Consider the following 23,969-nt stretch of genomic DNA (forward strand, 5'->3'; position numbering starts at 1 on the left):
TATAGAGCACAGAATAGAAAACTTGTTCCTTATTCTGTGCTTAGAGTATGGAAAATTTTTTACCCTTTCCCTGGAGTGACCGCAACGAGAACGAAACTGAATCCAAAACCAAGTTAGAACCAAACACGAGTGCCAGTGGCGTATCGCGTAGGCCAGAAGAAACTATATAAAACTACATAATTAAATAATATTGCTCGTAGGTTTAGTTCAATTTTCTATTTTTATTAATTACACAATATTATGCATGGCTTACATAGTAGAAAGATTGAAACAAATAACAGTATTTTAGTATGTTGAACTTTTATACCCACTGAAATTAAAACAGAATTAGGAAAGGGGATGTGACGAAAGCAAACTTTTTGAATTATTGATTTATGATAGATATCTTTATTTCACATAGGTCGCAAAATTTCGGCTCCAATACTATATTTAAATAGGATTTATTTTTTCGAATTCCGAGAAAAAAGTTACAGGGGTGAAAAACTAAGAGACAATTTAGTGTGATTTTTATTTTCAAAGATCTCATTCAAAAGAAACTTTTTATTTATTCTGAGGGACTTTTAGCCCTCGGTAATAATTTAGTCTTTCATTCTGCGTTTAAATTTTTCAAAAGTATTACTTTTTTCAGTATAGGGCTTTTCATTCACAGTCATTTGTTTCGAGCTTCTGTCATGTGTCACATAATATTAATATATTTACGTCATACGTTATTGGTATATAACAATGATACAAACTAGAGACGTATGACGTAGATATATTAATATTATGTGACACATGACAGAAGCTCAAAACAAATGGCAATCGATGAAAAGCCCTATAGGGCTTTTCATTCACAGTCATTTGTTTCGAGCTTCTGTCGTGTGTTACATAATATTAATATATCTACGACATACTTTATTGGTATATAACAATAATACAAACCAAAGACGTATGACGTAGATATATTAATATTATGTGACACATGACAGAAGCTCGAAACAAATGATAATCTATGAAAAGCCCTACTGGAAAAAAATGAACACCATGTCAGTGGTAATATTTTCCAAATTGAATATTCGCTATCTTTGTCGTACAACGCACTCAGTCGAACAGAATGTGCTGACAAGACAGCGGCAATTTTAGATATTTGACACGGCTTTAGGAATAATAATAACGTTTGATCCAAAATTATTGTCACCATAGGTGGCTGTCAACGACAGAGATAGATATATACAGTGCATGTCTGTTCTTAATTCAGATATACTACTTTCCAGTTTACGTCAACTTAACAAGAAAAGTTAGGTTATGTAGAGATGTTGGTGGTGGACATATACAGCATCCTGTTTGATTTTATTTATTATTGTTACTTATAATTGTGTTAATTCTTTTTATTTTAGATTAAAGTTTTGTGTTAAAGGCTTTGACTGATTTTTTATGTTTTATAACGTTAATCAAAATTAATTGATAAAAATTCAGATTAAAACAAGACATACGTAATTTTTTGCACGGCTAGCTTTGATCCAATAATTGTGTATCGCTCGTTATCTTGAGTTGTTTATTAAATAATATTGATAGTGTATTGGCTAAAGAATTTAAGACGTGACATTAATAAAAAGTTATTTATTGTTTATTATTTATGGAAGATCCCAAGCAGAGACTACACCAGGATATATATTGTGATATAAGCATTTTGTTGTTAAAGATATTCAAAATTTATCTAAGCGTTCCATAGTAACAATATATTAAAAAAATCACTTTTCCTCTTTTCTCGATTAAGTATTATCTTTTATGGCATAGTATATAAATTATTATAATCACTGAATACATAGTTAGTGAAAAATTATCATATTAATTAATTGAATTAATAATTAAAGCGATGATACAAGTAACAGTTATCCAAGAACATTCAAAAGTCATCTTAAGTTAATGGTGACAATGTCATTGTCAAGTAATGTTTATGTACGTATCCATACCAGTGAAAACTTTACTACATATAATTTGCCGTGTAAAAAAATAAAAAGTAGAGATAGCCGTAAAATATTTGCGCCTGTGCTCTTAAATAATTTTTTTACATATAAACAAAATAAAATCAAGCAATAAAATGTTTAACAACAAAAAAAGTCAATAATATGTAATAACAATATACGCTATTAATTCCATTTTCGAAGTTGCCACAATATATTTTATAATTTCATTTATTTCGTACCGTTTCGTACCTACACCACTGGTAAAATGGTGATTTTTTAGGTTACTTTTAATTTTACACGTAAATTTTTCTCATTTTGTAACTTAACCATGTAATTTTAATTATGTAATAAGGTACATTGAAGTGTTAATTTTCAAATTATTAACCATTTAAGAGGCAATATCTAAGAAAATAGGAGTATTTATTGAATTTTCATCTACGCACACATAACAGAAATATTTATTTACCTGTAAAATGTAATTCGCACTTATTTCCTGCTGCTGTCGCTTTTACAACCGTAAGCCGAACACATCACCACTATAAAGAGTTAAAAAAATTGCTAGTTTTCACTCAGAAATCGCACAAAAATCACTAATAAAACAAGTGATGTCAAATCTCAATGAGAACCAACCGTATTAAAATAAGGATTCACTTTCGTTCGAAAAACAGATTGCGTGTTAGATCTCCAGAGAGAGAAAAAATTTTCCATGCTCTAAGATTATACATGACAAATGACAACAAACAAACTATATTTGAAAGTTAACAGATTTTTAGCAATGATCTTCCTCTTTCCTTCTTTGTAACTCGTTAGTCGTCATCAGTACCACTAGCCAAGTTAGAAAAAGGACCTAGTAACTTGGGAAAGGATCACTACAGACAGGGACTACAGGAGCAAGTGCCCAATTGTGGCAAAATATCAGAAGACCCCATTGGATTCAGGGATATAACTAACCCAAAAAAAATTATTGACAAAGCTCGCAACGTGGAAGAAAGAATACATTTGCTCTTGTAGTGATCCTTTCCCAAGTTATATTGCTCCTTTTTCTAACTTGGCGTACTAATGAGATAGAAATACGTATCTACGTTTTTTTTATATACCTATATATCTTTTTGTAATTATTTCTTCCACGTTGCGAGCTTTGCCAGTAATTTTTTCTTATCTACTTATAGCTTTACTGTGAACTCTCATTAACATCCTTTATATATTTATCCATTAATAAAAAACGTTTTGTTAATAACACGTTTATTTTTAAATATATCTTCAATAATAGGGCTTTTCATTCACAGTCATTTGTTTCGAGCTTCCGTCATATTTAGTATAATCTGTGTATATTAATATTATACACAGATTATACAACATCTGACAGAAGCTCGAAACAAATGACAATCGATGAAAAGCCCTATTTAGAAAGACTAATTTAGATCTAATCTAGCTTAAAGGAAACATTTTCTTTTATCATACTCTAATTTCAGCCTTTCTCAGTTCAACCTTAACAATGGAAAGGCGCTCACAACAAACTTTTGGAAATTGGACTTTTGGAAACCTTTCAGAAACTTCGCAAACAGATTAACGTTAATTGACTTTTGGCAAACGTAACCTATAAAACGGCAGTTGTGAGCTATAACTTATTTTATTGAATTATTTGCCATAATGGAAGAAAATGTATTAAGACGTTCACCAAAGACAATTTTACCACTTTAGGAACACAAAACATCCATCCGAAGTTTAACAAGACAATTCAGTCAAGCAAGTGGCAGTAGGAAGGCCGCGTCCCACCATCAAATAATTTGATCAAACTGGTTTGAGCAAACTGAAAGTGACAGTTAGTGACGTCACATCCTGAGTGTTCATTGTGAATAATAATGAAAAATTTTAATTTTAAATACAGTACAAACAAGTTAGACAACTCAATATAAAAAATTTGACCAAACTAGACTGATAGTGAGAGCACAGATTTTTAGAATTTAAAAAAAACTGCAATTGTGACGTCACTTTGACGTACTTCCGGAGATTGCTCAAACCGCGGCCTTCAATTTAGAATAATTCTACCAGTGTTGCCAAGCAGATTATATTCAATTATATAAGGTTTGTTCCAACACGACCGAGAACCGTCACGAAACGGTAACGCTTCTGCGCAGTAAACAAAATCCGTTCCAACAAAAATATGATCGTCATCGGATCGTCCTTCCCACTGTTCCAACAAGAATTGTGATCTTTCGGTGACGGTTTCGTGATGATCATTTCAGTAATCGGGCAACTGCATAATGTGCTGGTTGGACTGACTTGCGCACTAGGATTTAATTCTTTAAAGTTTTTGAGCCTTTGATCGACTAAAAGCACACAAGCTGTCACCAACAAAAATAACAAATATATGATTACCGTCATGGGACGATAACTGGGCGATACAATTACGAACATGCGCACAACAAACGGTACAAGTAGTTTCGTGGCGGTTTCTGGACCGTCCAAAAGTTAATGTTGGAACAAACCTATAATAGGTTTGTTCCAACACGACCAAGAACCGTCACATTACCGTTTCATTACTAGATAGTTAACGTTCCATGGGAACGAAATAATTCATACGTTCCATGGTACTGCGCAGGACGGTGATCGTTACATGTACGGTTCTCAGTCGTGTTGGAACAAACCCTATATTAATAATATTTATGTTTATTACCTGATTGATAATTTTTAAGAAAAACAAATTTTGATTACAATTTTATACATCGTTACTATATTTTTTTATTCTAGTTGTCTTTGGTTCAGCTCATATAACTTTTTTTCGTTTTTTATGATTTAGATATATGACATTTGGCAATCTTACAAATACGTAATCCCTTAATAAGGTGAACCGTATTTCTACCTAAAGGGGATATCTTATCCGCTAATAAAGTAATACCGTTGTAATACGTTATTTTTCAGTTAATGCGCATGAGCAGAATAACGTATAACAGTATAACGTTTAACCGTGTTTAACGTTGCTGAAATAAGGGGCTTGAAAAGTCTCTATTATCAGGCTCTAACTCTAAGTTTAGATAAAGCAAAGCATCAAATGACCTTTCAAAGTCCCTGCAATTCTCGTAAGCAACACCAAGTCTGTAAAGAGCTTTTGCATTGTTACATATTATAGGAATGACCTCTTCCCATGCTTTATTTCTAAAATAACAAGTTGATAAATTATTATAGAGCATTTCCTTAATATTGTTTATTCTTATTAGGTACTGGTACTTGTTCAGCATCAATAGGTATCGAGTGAAGAATCTTTAAACCTTTTATAAACCTAAATCTTTACTATTGTGCTGTTTGAACAGTACATTTCCCTTGTCCTTTTGATATAAAGCTATTTCAACTTTTTTATATGTGGGCCATTCATAGACATGTCCATCGAAAACTAAATCTATTTAGATCTGCTCGCAAAAAAGTCGCCACTCTTGTTGATTCCTGGCAACTTCCCTCCATCTTCTGACCCCTAGAATCTTTAGGTCTTCTTCCACATCATCAATCCATCTTCTTCGTGGTCGTGCTCTACTTCTTAATTGTGCCCTTTGGTTTTGAAAAATTTAATTTCTTATAGTTATAATCATGTTAATATCTTTAAACTATATTTTGTAGTAAACTTATTACAACTTTCACACCTCTAAAGGGCCGGTTTTTCAGTGCTGAGTTAACCTATTTATTTTTCGGTCACCGAAATATTCATGGTTAATCAGTTTTTTAGTACTAGGTTAGAGTTTAAACTCGTTCAAGTTAACCAAGATTTTAACCGATCCTTGTTAGATGGTTTAACTCCGAATTTTGGGGTTACGCTTGCGCATGGATGCAGTGAATGCATCAGATGTTTATTTTGAGTAGGTTACTTGTCGGACAGAAGAGATTAGTTGGGTTGTGTTATTTTGTTTTTATCGCGGGAAGTATTCTACCTCCTTATTATTATAAGGAAATTATAATATATTTTTATCTAAATTATAAATTATTATCGTTATTATAGAGGAAGGAATTATAAGGAAATATATTACAACTGTAACAGGTATACACATCTGTAACAGGATTTAATGCATGATTCTTAGTAGTGTTTTAAAAAGAATGTGTGTGTACTTTGTACGCACGTAAGAAGATATTCTTCTATTATATAGGTAATTTAAACGAAGTAAATATACTTAACAGGTTATTTGTATTTTATTTAAAAATTAAACTAACTTTCTTATCTACCACTTTCAAAATTTTTTTATTAAAATAACGAAAAATAAAAAAAAATATGAATCGTCCAGGATTAGGACCCGCGACCTTCCGTGTGCTTCCGTTCTCTGACCCACCGCTCTGCCAACTACGCCATAGAGCCACTTGAATTGACACGTAAGTTTCGGATATAATTACACAACACGGCGACAAAAGTGTAAAAATGTTATGCCTACATATTTTATTATTTTACTACAGAGAAACACAAATCCAAAAACACAAGAATTATAATAAATAATACATTTACTAAAAACACTAATATATTCTTTTAATGACTTATTTGCACGGTTACAGATACATACATACCTATCTTGAAAGATTAGCAATGAACTACATGCTGTCTGTGTGCGCAGGCGCGCAGATCTATGTACAATTTTACCCTCAATCGAATCGCCGCTAAAGAAGAATATCTTCAAAAGATAATTTTATATTTGTCTATACAGCAAAATAATTATTTACCAAACAGTTTGACTCGTTATTTCCTGGTCAATCTGTTCAAATAGTGATATCACCGTGGTCTTTGACAAACGAAATCGGCAAAAAAAGTCTAAATCGTCCCAGTAATTGTAATATTGTAATGCTCTTCTGTTTTCTGTTATGAAACCGAAGTAGACGTTATGAACTAAATAAAGATTCCGAACTTGATATTGCATCAATATTTTTTTTAATTTCGTTATGAAATTGTTTTTTATTTATTTTTCTGTCAAATTGATCATTATTTCTCGAATTGCACATGCGCAAGTACAGTCACTGCTGCCAACAGAAGAAAAAAAAAGTGGTTAGCTAACAGATTTTCTTAACTTGGTTTAAAGCACTGAAAAACGCTATGAGGGTTACAATATTGGTTAAAATTTAAACTAGGTTAGCTAACCAAAATATTAACCGGTCACTGAAAAACTGGGCCAATGGTGTTTCACCAGTGTGAATTCTTTTATGAGTATTTAAATTACTTTCTATAGTAAACTGCTTACTACAAATATCACATATTTATAAGGTTTTTTACCAGTGTGAACTGCCATGTTTATTTAAAACACGTTTTTGAGAAAACTTTTTAAAGCATGTTTCACATTTATAAGGTTTTTCATTAGTGTGAATTCTCGTATGATCCTTTAAATAACTTCGTTTAATAAATTGCTTGTTACAAATTTCACATTTATAAGGTTTTTTACCAGTGTGAACTGCCATGTTTATTTAAAACACGTTTTTGAGAAAACTTTTTAAAGCATATTTCACATTTATAAGGTTTTTCATTAGTGTAAATTCTCGTATGATCCTTTAAATAACTTCGTTTAATAAATTGCTTGTTACACATTTCACATTTATAAGGGGTTTCACCCGTGTGAATTCTCATATTTATGATAATTTAAACTCTGTTTTGCAGTAAACGTCTTACTCCAAATTTCACATTTATAAGGTGTTCCACCAGTGTGAATTTTCATGTGTATCTTTAAATTACTTTTTGTAGTAAACAGCTTTTATTACAAATTTCACATTATTATAAGATTTTTCGCCAGTGTGAACTTTCATATAATTGAAACCACTTAGATAACCGAACTGCTTACTACAAATTTCGCATTTATGTTTTTCACCACTGTGAATTCTCATATGCACCTTTAAACCACCTTTTGTAATAAATAGCTTACTACAAATTTCACATTTATAAGGTTTTTCACCAATATGAATTCTCATATGATTCTTTAAACTACCTAGTTGAGTAAACGCCTTACTACAAATTTCACATTCATAAGGACTTTCACCAGTGTGAACTTTTGATATGATATCTTAAAACACTTTTTTGAGTAAATTGCTTACTACAAATTTCACATTTATAAGGTCTTTCACCAGTGTGCACTCTCATATGCATCTTTAAATTAGTAAACAGATTATTACAAATTTCACATTCATATGATTTTTCCCTAGTACTCGTTTTCAAATTATACTTTGGTGGAATTGAATGGTTTGGTACTTGCACCTTTCATTGTAATATCCTGTGAACTAAAATAAAAATCAAATTATACATCACTATAAATTGTTATTTTGTGTAAAAGAGGGAATCAACACATATCCAGTAAATTCAGACAATCACTATTATAATACACACGCAGTGTTAAATCTTTCTTCGTCTTCGTGTTCCATATTCTCTAAGAAGGTCGGCAATCATCATGGCAATTCGCACTTTTGATACCGCTGCTCTAAAGAGATAAGCAGAAGTGCAGTTAAGCCAAGCTCTCAAATTGTTTAACCAGGAGAAGCCTTCGAGTTACGGGCCTACAGAAGGATATTAAGTATAAGTTGGGCGGGTAGAGTCACGGGACTGATTGTATATTAGTGCATCCAATAGCTTGACATGTAACACCATTGCAATATCCTCAATTTTTTCATACTATCACATTACATGCATTTAAAAAATAGTTTTGAAACACCAATAAAGTAAAAATTTTTGTGTTGCTTTTTAATACAAAAGCTCAAAAGAGGCATGTTAATTATAAAAAAGTAGATAAATAAATAAATCAAACAGATGAATGATTATAATAAATTAAAAAATAGTTTTGAAACTCCAATAGTCTTTTAATACAAAAAGCTCAAAAGAGGCATTTTAAATCAAAGTTAATTAAAATAAAGAAGAAGATCAACTGATAAAACTTTACTATATTGGTGAAACTATTTTTTAATTTATTATAATCATTCATCTGTATGATTTATCTACTTTTTTATAATAAAAATGCCTCTTGAGTTTTGTATTAAAAAACAACAAAAAACTTTATTGGTGTTTCAAAACTATTTTTTAAATACATGTAATGTGATAGTATGAAAAAATTTAGGATATGGCAACGGGGTTACTATTGGGTGCACTAATATACAACCAGTCCGAGTCACGAATGTCGAGGTTTAAGAAGAATGGGAAAAGAAAGATGTTTTAAATACAATTAAAATTAGAAAACTGCAATATCTGTATCTGGGACATGTCATGATAGTCTAGGCGCCAAATAGAGGTCACCGTGTCCTTTTCAATTCTGATGGACAAACTCAACGGTTTCTTATGGATTTTTGGCTGCTGATTACGAATTTCGAGGGTGGATTTCGATCCAAGTGGTCGAAAAATTATTATAAACGATTTAATTTTTTATAAGGCTCTGGCTCATAAACTAAAAGAGATACAAAAAAATGTTTCAAATAAAATTTGTTCCTTAATAAAAAACGAAGAAAAAATCGTTTACTAAACTCAAATCCAACAATTAGAACTCAAGATATTGGAATATTAGTGCACAATGCAAATTGGGAATTGCAAAATAAGTATTTATCGAAGCTTTATCGATCGTAACTCGGCTTCTCCGCATGCAAATCAGCCTTAGAAGGTCTCTTCTTAAAGCTTAATTAATAGGTTTCCAAACAAAGTTTGTCAAATTCCTTTGTCTTCATTTGTTTTAAAGTTATACCCGTTTGAAGTTATAATTTTCTTAAAAAAATTGGACATTAATTTGTTTATAAGGGTTTCAAGCAAATTTGAGCCATAAACATTTATACTTTAATTAACAATAATGATAGAAGAACTTAATCCATCAATTATCAAAAGGAACAATTTGAGCTTATGAAAATGTTCATAAGTTTATTTTTGGCCAAGATATCGATATTTTAATGGCGCACTATGAGGAGCAAGATCGGCTCATCCTCACAGTGTAAAGGTTCACGTGCTAATAACTTCTCCATGTAAATTATAATTTCTATGTATATATACATTATCTTCATTTTTCATTTTTGAAGATCCTAATAAAATTTTATATAATTCTTATATTAAATCATCATACTGTACCTCGTATAACCTTTCATTCTATTTACTTTGTCTTCTATTTTTTGTACCAAATGAGAAAAAAAAACATTAAAAACTAATATTTCAGAAATATAACTAAAATTCAGCTGATATTATTTATTAAGAATAGGCAAGGCCTCCTGAGCAAAATAATGTAACACGAGAGCAGTCGATCGGTGTCGTTACCGCGATATTACTTGACTGTGAGCCGATCTTACACCTCATAGCGCGCAATTAAAATGTCGATATCTTGGCCAAAAATAAACTTAAGAACATTTTTATACGCTCAAATTGTTCCTTTTGGGTTCTTCTATCATTATTGTTAATTAAAGTATAAATTAATATGACTCAAATTTGCTTGAAATCCTTATAAACAAATTATTGTACAATTTTTTTAAGACAATTATAAATTCAAACGGGTATAACTTTAAAACAAATGAAGAAAAAATAATTTAACAAACTATGTTTGGAAACCTATTAATTAGGCTTTAAAATCAGACCCTCTAATGCTCATTTGCATGCGTAGAAGCCGAGTTACGATTGATAAAGGTTCGAAAAATACTTATTTTGCAATTTGAAATTGGCATTGTGCACTAATTTTACAATATCTTGAATTCTAATTATTGGATCTGAGTTTAGTAAAAGTTTCTTTCTTCGTTTTTTATTAAGGAATAAATTTTATTTAAAACCATTTTTTGTATCTCTTTTACATTTATAACTTGTTACAAGGAAGAATACATCTCCAAATTGTAATATCCCTGCTACAGAATACTTTTTTCAGTTTGTTGAAATTATTTCTTGCCTGTCCTATTCTTACCTTAAGATTATTAATTATTTTCATTAATTATTATTGTACCCAGATAGTTATATTTTCCACTTTTTTAATTTGTTCTCGAACTAATTTGTTCTCTTGAACTCCTACTAATTTGTTCACGAAATTAAAAAAATGTTATATATATCCTATTATTCTATAAATGAATATTTCGATGACAAACTGCAGTAGCTTCATATTTCACTTGTAAAAAATGTTATTTTAAATATTTTATGTTTTGTGAGTTTTGTTACACTGTGAATATTGTACTATAGAAATTAATGTTTTTTATACTGAATTTTGTAGTGACGTATCCTATACGCTCTGAGCTTCGCTGGTGGCGCTCCTAGCGGATTACTAATTCAACTTTCACCGGTAATTTTTAAATTTATTATTTAATTGTTATCGCTTACCATTTACAACGCAAAAAAGTAATTAAATTGTAATCGATTTTTTAAAGATTTTACTTATCATTTTGACGTTCTCTTGATAAAATATGAATTTCTTACTTCGGATACTTTCACAATTATCGTGTAGATGGCGCTAAGATTAATACATTAATTTATAATTACTTATTACGGAACATTAAAAAAACTTAAATTCAGTATTTAAAACGTAAGTATATTTAAGGTAAAAATATATACCACAGCTTTGACCAACTAATATTTTTTATAATTAATGTTTTTAATTTTAATTTTAAATTAATCACTTTGACATTTATGTCAAATTTCCGGTAAACGTTTACAGACTTGCCACTACTGGCGCTCGAGAATTTGTAAATATCCCTCTACGTACGAGCTCACAGCGTATACATTTGTACTTCAAGGATCAATAAAGTATTTGTATAAGAATTTGTTTTTTACTAGTAATAAAATAACTGTAACAAAATGTTCACATCTGACATAATTAACAATATCTTACGCTTTAAAGAAAATAATCAAATAATTTGTAATAAATATACACAATATGAGACTGGGAACAGATTAATTAGTATAATAATTATATTATTAGGTATACCTAAGTATTATATATTATTATAGTAGGTATATTATTATTATGCTTTTCTCTTTAAGCCAGGAGTAAACTAAAAAGACAGTCACCAAATAGGTGATAATTCTTTTTTGGTTGATCATATCGGCCTTCGACGGTAATGCATAAATATTATATATTATACAGTAAAACCTCGATGTAACGGACTAATTGGGGGGACGGAGTGTCCGTTAAAGCCGAAAAAGTCCGTTGTATAAAAATAGGTTTAAAATAAATCAAAAACTTTTTTTTAAAGTTTTGTATGCACTTTTGAAGTTAGCTGTTTCTTTATGATTAGAAATGTGTTCGCATTATGCTATAATACAAATTTTATTGAAATTCTTTGTAAAATATAGACGTTTTTAATTTTTTTCATATTTGACAGGATTTATTTGACCGTTACATCCGATATTGTCCATGTGCTATTTTAAACTATTTATATGAGTAAACTGCTTATTACAAATTTCACATTTATGTTTTCCACCACTGTGAACTCTTAATTTGTTTATTAAATGTTTTCTTTTCACTAAACTGCTAACTACAAATTTCACATTTATAAAGTTTTTTTTCATCAGTGTGAACTGCCATATGTTTATTTAAATCGCCTTTTTGAGAAAACTTTTTAAAGCATATTTCACATTTATAAGGTTTTTCATTAGTGTGAATTCTCATATGCACCTTTAAATTAATTTTTGCAGTAAACAGATTATTACAAATTTCACATCTATAAGGTGTTTCACCAGTGTGAACTTTCATGTGACAATTTAACGCATTTACACTGTTACTAATAAACCAAGTATAAAAGTAATACTGAGAATAAATCAGGTATAGGCAAAATCACTACCAATAAAGATGGAATAACTTAGGTATAGGTTATACTTGATACAGTACGTAAATCGTTCAGCTGGACATAGGGAATATACCTTGAGAGAATTGTGGCAACTGCGGTAACCTGTGTTAGTTGAAGCTTCTGTTGAGTACGAGTTCTTGGTGCAAAAGAGCTGTTAGAACAAATAGAATGAGATAGTTTTGAAGCAAGGCTGCCCATAAATAAATCAAAAACAAAGTTTATGATTAATGAGTTAATAATTTTACTTCAATTTTTAAAATATTTTTTATTTAAAAACTAATTTTAAAACTAAACAGTTTTCCCATTCTTCTTCTTCTTGTAGTTCCTTCTCCTATCGGAGGTTGGCTATCATCACAGCTATCCGTATCTTATTGGCGGCTGCTCTGAAAAGATCTACTGAGCTGCAACTATACCACTCTCTTAAGTTTCTCAGCCAGGAAATTCTTCTTCTACCTATAGATCTTTTACCCTTTATTTTACCTTGCATTATGAGCCTTAATATCTCATATTTCGCACCTCTGGTAATGTGGCCTAAATATTCTAGCTTTCTCGTTTTGATGTTCTTTATCACCTCGCAATCCTTTTGCAGCCTTCTTAACACTTCTGCATTTGTAACTAGTTGGATCCATGGTATTTTCAAAATCCTTCTATAGCATCAAGGCTTCCAACTTCTTTATATTTTCTACTTTTAGTGTCCAGCTTTCCACTCTATACAACAAAGTCGAGAACACAGCATCTTAAGGCTCTTATCCTCAGCTCCAGAGGAAGGTCTCGTTTAACAAACATCTTTTCCATTTTTATAAATGCTTGTCTTGCAATTTTAATGCGTGTCCTGATTTCTCTACCCTAGTCATTGTTTTCATTTACCCAGGTTCCCAGATATTTGTAGTTATTCACTCTTTCTACTTGTTTTCCCTCGATATCCGTTTTCCCATTTCCTTAGGCCAAAACTATTTAGCTACTACATTGTCATATTTTGCCGTTTATTTGTATCAGTCGAAATGAGTTGTCAATTTTGACGTTAATTCCCCTTAATGCTAACAACCATAGTTTCATCGAGAGAGCTGAGTTGCCACAATTATTTCAATATAATACAATGTATGTATTTATGTATCTAAATATATACCATGTACCTATGTATGTTCCCTATGTCCAGCTGAACGATTTACGTTCTGTATAAGAATTTAGTCCAACCTTATACCGACCCACACCCTTGTTTAAGTCAGGTATAACCTATTTTATGACTGTCGAAAGTCATGAGAGACACAAATATAGTATTTTTTTATCTGTTTTGAGAGTAGGTATAATATAATAATAAAAAAAGAATGTGTGTGTACTTTGTACGCACGTAAGAAGTTATACTTCTATTATATCATTTCTTAAAAATAAATATACTTTAAACAGTTTGTTTTAATTTTTTTTAAACACCAAATAATTTTGTGCTTACCGCTTTCAAAAAAATAAAAAAAAGTATAGGATTGCACTGGATTCGAACTCAAGACCTCTCGATCTCTGGCCAAATGCTATACCAAATACGCTACGAGGACTGTGTCTGTATCGGTTCGGACGAACCTAATGACAATTCACGGTAACAAACAGACAAGGTGAATAAATATACAATAAAATGTTTTAATAATGCTCATCTTACTCCTGAGGAAGACAAATCCAAAGACACAAAAATTATAATAAATATATTTACTAAAAACACTAATATATTCTTTTCACACCTTTTCTTGCACTGATATATTTATACATAACTAGAAAGATTTAGCAACTAAACGCCATAGGGTCAGTCAGGGTAATTGGAAACAGTACTCCCTACCGCTAGAAATGAAACATTGCAACAATATCACATACACAGAATTACAATTCCATGTTTGCTTATTGTGTGGTATGTTATTCATTTGTTTACAAACCAAGTGAATGTCCATTCTGTGCATTTTAAATTTGATTGTTTTTAAACTCATAAATCGATTTAGAACAGTGCCAATATTTTACAAATTTTATCTCTCTGTACCCTGTATTAGGTACTTATAGTGATTATATAATTTATAGCTACTACAAGAATATTTATATTGCCTACAATGTTAATTTGAATGTTATTTACTACAAGAAGTCAGTGCAGTAAGTGTTCACAATCACAATTACCCCCTTAAATCTTGAGTATGGGGCAAATGAAAACACTTGTTAGGGGTAAATGGAAACAATGTTAGGTAAATGGAAATCAATTTTTTATGTTGTTACAGGTCTTGCCATTTTTAAAATGTTGAGGAAGTACATACGGAAGAGAGAACCAACGAAATACCCTTTGAATGATTTAAAAATGAGGTATCAGATGTTAAAATAAAAAAAAAATAACATATAGGGAGGCTGCTGCTTACTACAGTATTCCACATTGCGTTATTTACAACTGCATAAAGAGTAGAAACGTACCAACTGATAAGATGGAACTAGGGTGCCTACTGCATGGTCAGCCAAAATTGAAGACCATATTGTTACGTGTTTAAAAGCCTGAGATTGTTGTTTACTTTTACCCCATTTTTATTTTTTTTCTTAAAATTTCTGGGGTAAATGGAAACTTTGAATATGTTATTTTTTGTGACTATTTCGTACTAGTTTTTAAGATATTCTACTGTAGATTTATCCTATAATAGCCAAAAGCTTTTATTTTATTATACAGTAATCCCTCTTCAACCGCGGGGGTTACGTTCCGAAGAGAAGGGTGTGGTTGGCGAGGGATCCACGATCCAAAGAAGAATAATATTCTTATGTCATATTGTGACATATAATCTCAATTTGGATACGTATAGTAGTACATAGAAAGAAATATGATGAAATTGCATATTTATCTGTGAAATAGTATTATCATATCAACAAAAATGAAGACGCTGAGATCTGCGTCTACATTCGCCGGTATTTTAAACCTTCCAAACTATAAACTAATTGCCATAGTATTACTACTAAGAACAAGCGCCAGTGGCGTTTCATGAGTAATTTAACGCGACTGGTCAAATTCTAAAAAATATGTAAAAATAATAAAACATTCTCATTAATGATTCAACAGATATCTCAACCGCGGATAAATGAAACCGCGGTTGATGAGTCCGCGGATAACGAGGGATTACTGTAATATAAAACAGTATATTTTAAAATAAATTTCAAATGCTTAGATGTCATGATATTTCAAATATTGTTTCCAATTACCCTGACTGACCCTACTGTTTGTGTACGCATGCGCGCAGTATTATGAAATTTAACTCTCAATCGCGCCTAAAGAAGTATAACTTCAAAAAATAAGAGGTATTGCGGCTATCCAGGAAGTTGATAATTTAATTAACATGATGGAAAATACAGGAAAAGGAAAACTTTCAAAGAAAGCATAAATTCCTTTTCAAAATACATTGATAAGGAATTCAGAATAAAAATCCGGTTTCCTAAACATGATGTAAGGTTTTTAGAAAACTTAAAAGGTGATTGACTTATTGTGAACAAGCGAGGAGGAGAAAGCTTATCCTCGACTCTACAAGAAAAATAAGGTCTTTATTTTCTATGATATGTAGAAAATATCTCACATATTCTTCAAAATATGCTGAAATTAACATTTATATTGCATTTATAAGTCAAATAAATCAATTTGTTTACTGTTTCTTCACTTTCCCATTAAATGCAACGTTTTTTTTAATTGAAGCCATTTTATGAAATACTCGAAATTCAACATATAAAATAAGAAATAACGATTTATTAAAATATAGCAGAAAATTCAAAGGCCCATCAAAAAATTATGAAATAAAATTTGATGATGAAAATCTACATTTCTTTTGAGTTTATACGATTCATAAAGGGAGAAGTAACTGCGGGTAGTTCATCAAGAAATGACGGAATTTGGTTTGTCAGTTATAGAAAAAAATCAAAATTGACATAGTTCACCCAATCTATCGTTGTTTTATGCATTTGTGCAGAAGATTGCGCCGTTGCCAAACTATAATTTAGGAATAAAGTGGGAATACTTATAACTAACTTATACAGAGTTTATTGGTAACAAATTATTTTCGTATTATATCTACTTAGGATAACTATTCTAGATATAAATACACGGAATAACCTTAGAATACGAGTGTTTTATTAGTAAGGCAGTTAAACTATATTTTGTAGTAAAGTGCTTACCATAAATTTCACATTAAGGTGTTTCACCACTGTGAATTTTCATATGCACCTTTAAATTACTCTTTAGAGTAAACTGCTTACCACAAATTTCACATTTATAAGGTTTTTCACCAGTATGAGCTGCCATATGTGTATTTAGAGAAATTTTCCGAGCAAACTGTTTAGAGCAAATTTCACATTTATAAGGCATTTCACCAGTGTGAATTCTCATATGCACCTTTAAACTACTTTTTAAAGTAAACAGATTATTACAAATTTCACATCTATAAGGTGTTTCACCAGTGTGAACTCTTTTATGAGTATTCAAATTACTTATATGAGTAAACAGCTTATTACACATTTCACATTTATAAGTCCTTTCACCAGTGTGAGTTCTTATGTGTATCTTTAAACCATCTTTTGAAGTTAACAGCTTACTACAAATTTCACATTTATAAGATTTTTCACCAGTGTGAACTTTCATATGATAATTGAAACCACTTAGAAAACCGAACTGCTTACTACAAATTTCACATTTATAAGGTGTTTCACCAGTGTGAATTCTCATATGCATCTTTAAATTACATTTTGTAATAAACAGATTATTACAAATTTCACATCTATAAGGTGTTTCACCAGTATGAATTCTTATATGCGCCGTTAACTTTCTTTTAAGAGTAAACTGCTTACTACAAATTTCACATTTATAAGGTGATTCACCAGTGTGAATTCTCATGTGTATCTTTAAATTACCTTTTGTAGTAATCTGCTTACTACAAATTTCACATTTATAAGGTTTTTCACTAGAGTGAATTATTTTATGGCTATTTAAATCACTTATACGAGTACAACGCTTACTACAAATTTCACATTCATAAGGTTTTTCACCAGTGTGAATTCTCATGTGTATCTTTAAATTACCTTTTGTAGTAATCTGCTTATTACAAATTTCACAGTTATAAGGTTTTTCACTAGAGTGAACTTTTTTATGCGTGTTTAAATCACTTATACGAGTAAAACGCTTACTACAAATTTCACATTCATATGGTGTTTCACCAGTGTGAATTCTCATGTGTATCTTTAAATTACTTTTTGTAGTAATCTGCTTACTACAAATTTCACATTTATAAGGTTTTTCACTAGAGTGAACTATTTTATGCGTATTTAAATCACTTATACGAGTACAACGTTTACTACAAATTTCACATTCATAAGGTCTTTCACCAGTGTGAATTATCATGTGTAACTTTAAATTACCTTTTGTAGTAATCTGCTTACTACAAATTTCACATTTATAAGGCTTTTCACTAGAGTGAACTATTTTATGTGTATTTAAATCACTTATACGAGTAAAACGCTTACTACAAATTTCACATTCATATGGTGTTTCGCCAGTTTTCAAATGTACTTTGGGAGAATTTAACGGTTTGGTAACTGCAACTTCCTTTGTAATATCCTGTGAAGCACCTAAAATAAAAACCAAACTATACATCTATAAATTTTTATTTTATGTAAAAGAGAGAATCAATACATATCCAATAAATTCATACAATCACTATTATAATACACATTCTTTTAATAATCTTTCTTCGTTTTCATGTGTCATCTCCTCTAAGAAGGTCGGCAATCATCATGACAATTCGCACTTTTGATACCGCTGCTCTAAAGAGATCAGCAGAAGTGCAGTTAAGCCAAGCTCTCAAATTGTTTAACCAGGAGAAGCCTTCGAGTTACGGGCCTACAGAAGGATATTAAGAATAAGTTGGGTGGATAGAGTCACGAATGTCGAGGTGTTGAGAAGAATGAAAAAAAAGAGAGTTTATTGGTAACAAATTATTTTCGTATTATATCTACTTAGGATAACTATTCTAGATATAAATACACGGAATAACCTTAGAATACGAGTGTTTTATTAGTAAGGCTGTTAAACTATATTTTGTAGTAAAGTGCTTACCATAAATTTCACATTAAGGTGTTTCACCACTGTGAATTTTCATATGCACCTTTAAATTATTTTTTAGAGTAAACTGCTTACCACAAATTTCACATTTATAAGGTTTTTCACCAGTATGAGCTGCCATATGTGTATTTAGAGAAATATTCTGAGCAAACTGTTTAGAGCAAATTTTACATTTATAAGGCATTTCACCAGTGTGAATTCTCATGTGTATCTTTAAATTACCTTTTGTAGTAATCTGCTTACTACAAATTTCACATTCATAAGGTTTTTCACTAGAGTGAACTATTTTATGCGTATTTAAATCACTTATACGCGTAAAACTCTTACTACAAATTTCACATTCATATGGTGTTTCACCAGTGTGAATTCTCATGTGTATCTTTAAATTACTTCTTGTAGTAATCTGCTTACTACAAATTTCACATTTATAAGGTTTTTCACTAGAGTGAACTATTTTATGCGTATTTAAATCACTTATACGAGTACAACGCTTACTACAAATTTCACATTCATAAGGTTTTTCACCAGTGTGAATTCTCATGTGTATCTTTAAATTACCTTTTGTAGTAATCTGCTTACTACAAATTTCACATTCATAAGGTTTTTCACTAGAGTGAACTATTTTATGCGTATTTAAATCACTTATACGAGTAAAACGCTTACTACAAATTTCACATTCATATGGTGTTTCACCAGTGTGAATTCTCATGTGTATCTTTAAATTACCTTTTGTAGTAATCTGCTTACTACAAATTTCACATTTATAAGGTTTTTCATTAGAGTGAACTATTTTATGCGTATTTAAATCACTTATACGAGTACAACGCTTACTACAAATTTCACATTCATATGGTGTTTCGCCAGTTTTCAAATGTACTTTGGGAGAATTTAACGGTTTGGTAACTGCAACTTCCTTTGTAATATCCTGTGAAGCACCTAAAATAAAAACCATACATCTATAAATTTTTATTTTATGTAAAAGAGAGAATCAATACATATCCAATAAATTCAGACAATCACTATTATAATATACACGCAGTGCTGAATCTTTCTTCGTCTTCATGTGTCACCTCCTCTAAGAAGGTCGGCAATCATCATGGCAATTCGCACTTTTGATACCGCTGCTCTAAAGAGATCAGCAGAAGTGCAGTTAAGCCAAGCTCTCAAATTGTTTAACCAGGAGAAGCCTTCGAGTTACGGGCCTACAGAAGGATATTAAGAATAAGTTGGGTGGATAGAGTCACGAATGTCGAGGTGTTGAGAAGAATGAAAAAAAAAAGAGAGTTTATTGGTAACAAATTATTTTCGTATTATATCTACTTAGGATAACTATTCTAGATATAAATACACGGAATAACCTTAGAATACGAGTGTTTTATTAGTAAGGCAGTTAAACTATATTTTGTAGTAAAGTGCTTAACATAAATTTCACATTAAGGTGTTTCACTACTGTGAATTTTCATATGCACCTTTAAATTACTTTTTAGAGTAAACTGCTTACCACAAATTTCACATTTATAAGGTTTTTCACCAGTATGAGCTGCCATATGTGTATTTAGAGAAATTTTCTGAGCAAACTGTTTAGAGCAAATTTCACATTTATAAGGCATTTCACCAGTGTGAATTCTCATATGCACCTTTAAACTACTTTTTAAAGTAAACATATTATTACAAATTTCACATCTATAAGGTGTTTCACCAGTGTGAACCCTTTTATGAGTATTCAAATTACTTATATGAGTAAACAGCTTATTACACAATTCACATTTATAAGTCCTTTCACCAATGTGAGTTCTCATATGTATCTTTAAACCATCTTTTGAAGTAAACAGCTTACTACAAATTTCACATTTATAAGATTTTTCACCAATGTGAGCTTTCATATGATAATTGAAACCACTTAGATAACCGAACTGCTTACTACAAATTTCACATTTATAAGGTGTTTCACCAGTGTGAATTCTCATGTGTATCTTTAAATTACCTTTTCTAGTAATCTGCTTACTACAAATTTCACATTTATAAGGTTTTTCACTAGAGTGAACTATTTTATGCCTATTTAAATCACTTATACGAGTAAAACGCTTACTACAAATTTCACATTCATATGGTGTTTCACCAGTGTGAATTCTCATGTGTATCTTTAAATTACGTTTTGTAGTAATCTGCTTACTACAACTTTCACATTTATAAAGTTTTTCACTAGAGTGAACTATTTTATGCGTATTTAAATCACTTATACGAGTAAAACGCTTACTACAAATTTCACATTCATATGGCGTTTCGCCAGTTTTCAAATGTACTTTGGGAGAATTTAACGGTTTGGTAACTGCAACTTCCTTTGTAATATCCTGTGAAGCACCTAAAATAAAAACCAAATTATACATCTATATATTTTTATTTTATATAAAAGAGACAATCAATACATATCCAATAAATTCATACAATCACTATTATAATACACATTCTTTTAATAATATTTCTTCGTCTTCATGTGTCATCTCCTCTAAAGAAGGTCGGCAATCATCATGGCAATTCGCACTTTTGATACCGCTGGTCTAAAGAGATTAGCAGAAGTGCAGTTAAGCCAAGCTCTCAAATTGTTTAACCAAGAGAAGCCTTCGAGTTACGGGCCTACAGAAGGATATTAAGAATAAGTTGGGTGGATAGAGTCACGAATGTCGAGGTGTTGAGAAGAATGGGGAAAAAAAGAGAGGTTATAACTTGTTACAAGGAAGTATACATCTCCAAATTGTAATATCCCTGCTACAGAATACTTCTTTCAGTTTGTTAACCGTGATAGCAACGTTTAAAGCTTAAATTGTGCTGCGAGAAATATGTAACCGTGCCATCAGCACTGCAACAGTAAGGCCCACACCAGACGGGCCACTCTGCAGCGCTACTCTGTGGATCCACAAAGCAGCTTCCGATGATTTACCGTGGGTTCTTATGTGAAAAAGGACGTCGCACCCCAGACGAGCAACTGTGGCCAGCCACAGTCGCTGAGCTTCACTGCTAGTGGCGTCCACGAGTGGCAAACGCCATTCAGACGGACCACTTTTGTAGCTGCCGCAGATGTTTACGAGAATTTATAGGGTGAGCACCTAAAATGGATTTCGATTCGGAACGGTTTTTGATTGAAGTGCAAAACAGACCGGATATAATATGTGATACAAGAACCCGAGGGCATATTTATAGGGCATTAAAAGGAAAACCGTGGGACGTCATCTTTGAATTATTTGTTTCTGATTTTAAAGAAGATAGCTCTATCGAAAAGAATAAATTCCATAAGCAATGTTTTATCTATTTATATTTACATTTTATTATACATTGGATGTATAATGTGAACTGAACAAAACAAATAGGAACTCAGAATCTTGTTTCTTTATTTATGTAAATAGTGGGGTCCCATCCTAGGTCAAAAAAGGTTTTATTGTTTGTTGTTGAAAACAAAACGATAAGATATATATAACATAATAAGCGAGTCTTCTATAGCTGTCGCCGTTTCTCGCATCCTAATTTCCAGCGTTTTCTGTCGAAGCAATCTTCAGTTTTTAGATCTCTGGCGGTCATTGCATCTTCGACATCTTCTCAAGATAAATCGTCTTGGTCTACCTCGTTTTCTTTTAGTGGGTGGAGTCCATGTTTCTATTTTGTTCGGCCATCTATTTTCAGGCATTCTCTGAAGGTGTCCATACCAGTGAAGTCTTTTGGCTTCGATTGTGTCTATTATATCTAGATCAATTTCCATTTGTCTCCTAATATCTTCGTTTCTCACCCTATCAAGTCTAGTGAGTCGGCAACATCGTCTCCAATAGTTCATTTCCATCGCCTTAATTTGACTTGTTTCTTTGGTTGATTTCCCAGAGTTCAGCGCCGTACAACCAATACTTTCTATTATTGTTTTATACATTCTTTTTTTTTATTTTCTTTTGTTATTTTATTACTCCACAATAGTCCGTGTAGCTGTCTGGTGGCTGATCTTGCTTGGCCAATCCTGGAATGTATTTCGTCGTTACTCCCTGCTTTTGAAGATATTTGGACTCCTAAGTACATTTGAAGACTTCTGTTGGGTTTATAGTTCCCATTTCAATTTGTAGGCGTTCTGGTGTTTCTCCTACAACTAAGTACTCGGTTTTTTGTATATTAATTGTAAGGCCCCACTTAGTGTACTCCTCTTCCAGTTTTCTGAGCATATAGTCTATATTTATCGCTACATATCAAATTTTTATAGCTAGTAGATTAACGACACACGTACATTTTTGTGCTCCTAGTAATTTTGAAGATTACGCTGTAAATAATAATAATTTCGCAAAGAAATTTTGCATACCAGTTCCATATACCAATAGTCATTAGTGGTTGTAAAAAATTTTGTGTAAAAAAAGTGCAATTACAGTGAACATAAACAACTGTGAGTACCATTTCACAATTTATTAATAATAAAACAAACTATACTAATTACATACCAGTAAAAAACCCGATCATGCCTTCTACCTCAGTTTGTTCTAACTGCTCCAAAAACATAGCAACAGCTGACCGTAAAATTCAGTGCGATGGTTGTAAGCGACAAATACATATCACATGCACGGATCTTTCTTCCGACGATCGCGTTACTCGACAGAAAATTCGTGGGATAAGTATCCTATGTAATTCTTGCAGCTCAAATATCTCTAATTTTTCGGAAATAAAAGATCTTTTGCTGGACTTTAAAATGGAAATTCGTACGAAAATTAATGATTTTGAAAGTAAAATAACTGAGTTAAATAGTAAGCTCAGCCAAATTGATTTGTTTAAGTCTACCGGATTCACGGATAATATTGCAAACGAAGCTGTAGATCGCATGACACGTGCGAAGAATATTCTAATCAGAGGCGTTCCAGAATCTTCTTTCTGCGTTGGGGATGCACAACGCAGAAAAGATGACGAGGCAAATAAGATTAACCTTGTCTTGGAAACTGTTGGCTGTCAGGAAAAGCAAATAACTTTCTACAGAGTCGGCAAAGCGAACCAACGCTTTCCCCGAATGATAAAGGTAGTAATGAGTTCGGAATACCACGTTAAAGATATTTTGAGAAATAAAGCAAAACTTTTGGAAAACAAAGCCACGGAAAAATTCTCAATAATTGACGATAAGACGCCCATCCAACAAACACGCTTAAAAGAACTCCGAAATGAACTAGAAATTC

At 31.4% G+C, this 23,969-nt stretch overlaps 1 protein-coding gene across 2 annotated transcripts in view; it reads right to left on the reverse strand.

The window, feature by feature from the left end:
- Positions 1 to 11,729: 11,729 nt before the first annotated feature.
- LOC126887353 (zinc finger protein 227-like) overlaps positions 11,730 to 23,969 on the reverse strand; it is a 42,776-nt gene continuing 30,536 nt past the window's right edge. Inside the window, exons 2-4 of one of the 2 annotated variants that reach the window (XM_050654808.1) lie at positions 21,041 to 21,145; positions 19,006 to 19,719; positions 11,730 to 17,744 (exon numbers count right to left, since the gene is read on the reverse strand). In XM_050654808.1, coding sequence (XP_050510765.1) covers positions 16,858 to 17,744; positions 19,006 to 19,719; positions 21,041 to 21,145 — 1,706 coding nt within the window. In that variant the 3' untranslated portion in view covers positions 11,730 to 16,857. The remainder of the gene's footprint in view (positions 17,745 to 19,005; positions 19,720 to 21,040; positions 21,146 to 23,969) is intronic. The other variant, XM_050654809.1, reaches the window with a different exon arrangement.

This window comes from Diabrotica virgifera, chromosome 6, assembly GCF_917563875.1.
Source record: "Diabrotica virgifera virgifera chromosome 6, PGI_DIABVI_V3a".
Taxonomy (NCBI): Eukaryota; Metazoa; Arthropoda; class Insecta; order Coleoptera; family Chrysomelidae; genus Diabrotica; species Diabrotica virgifera.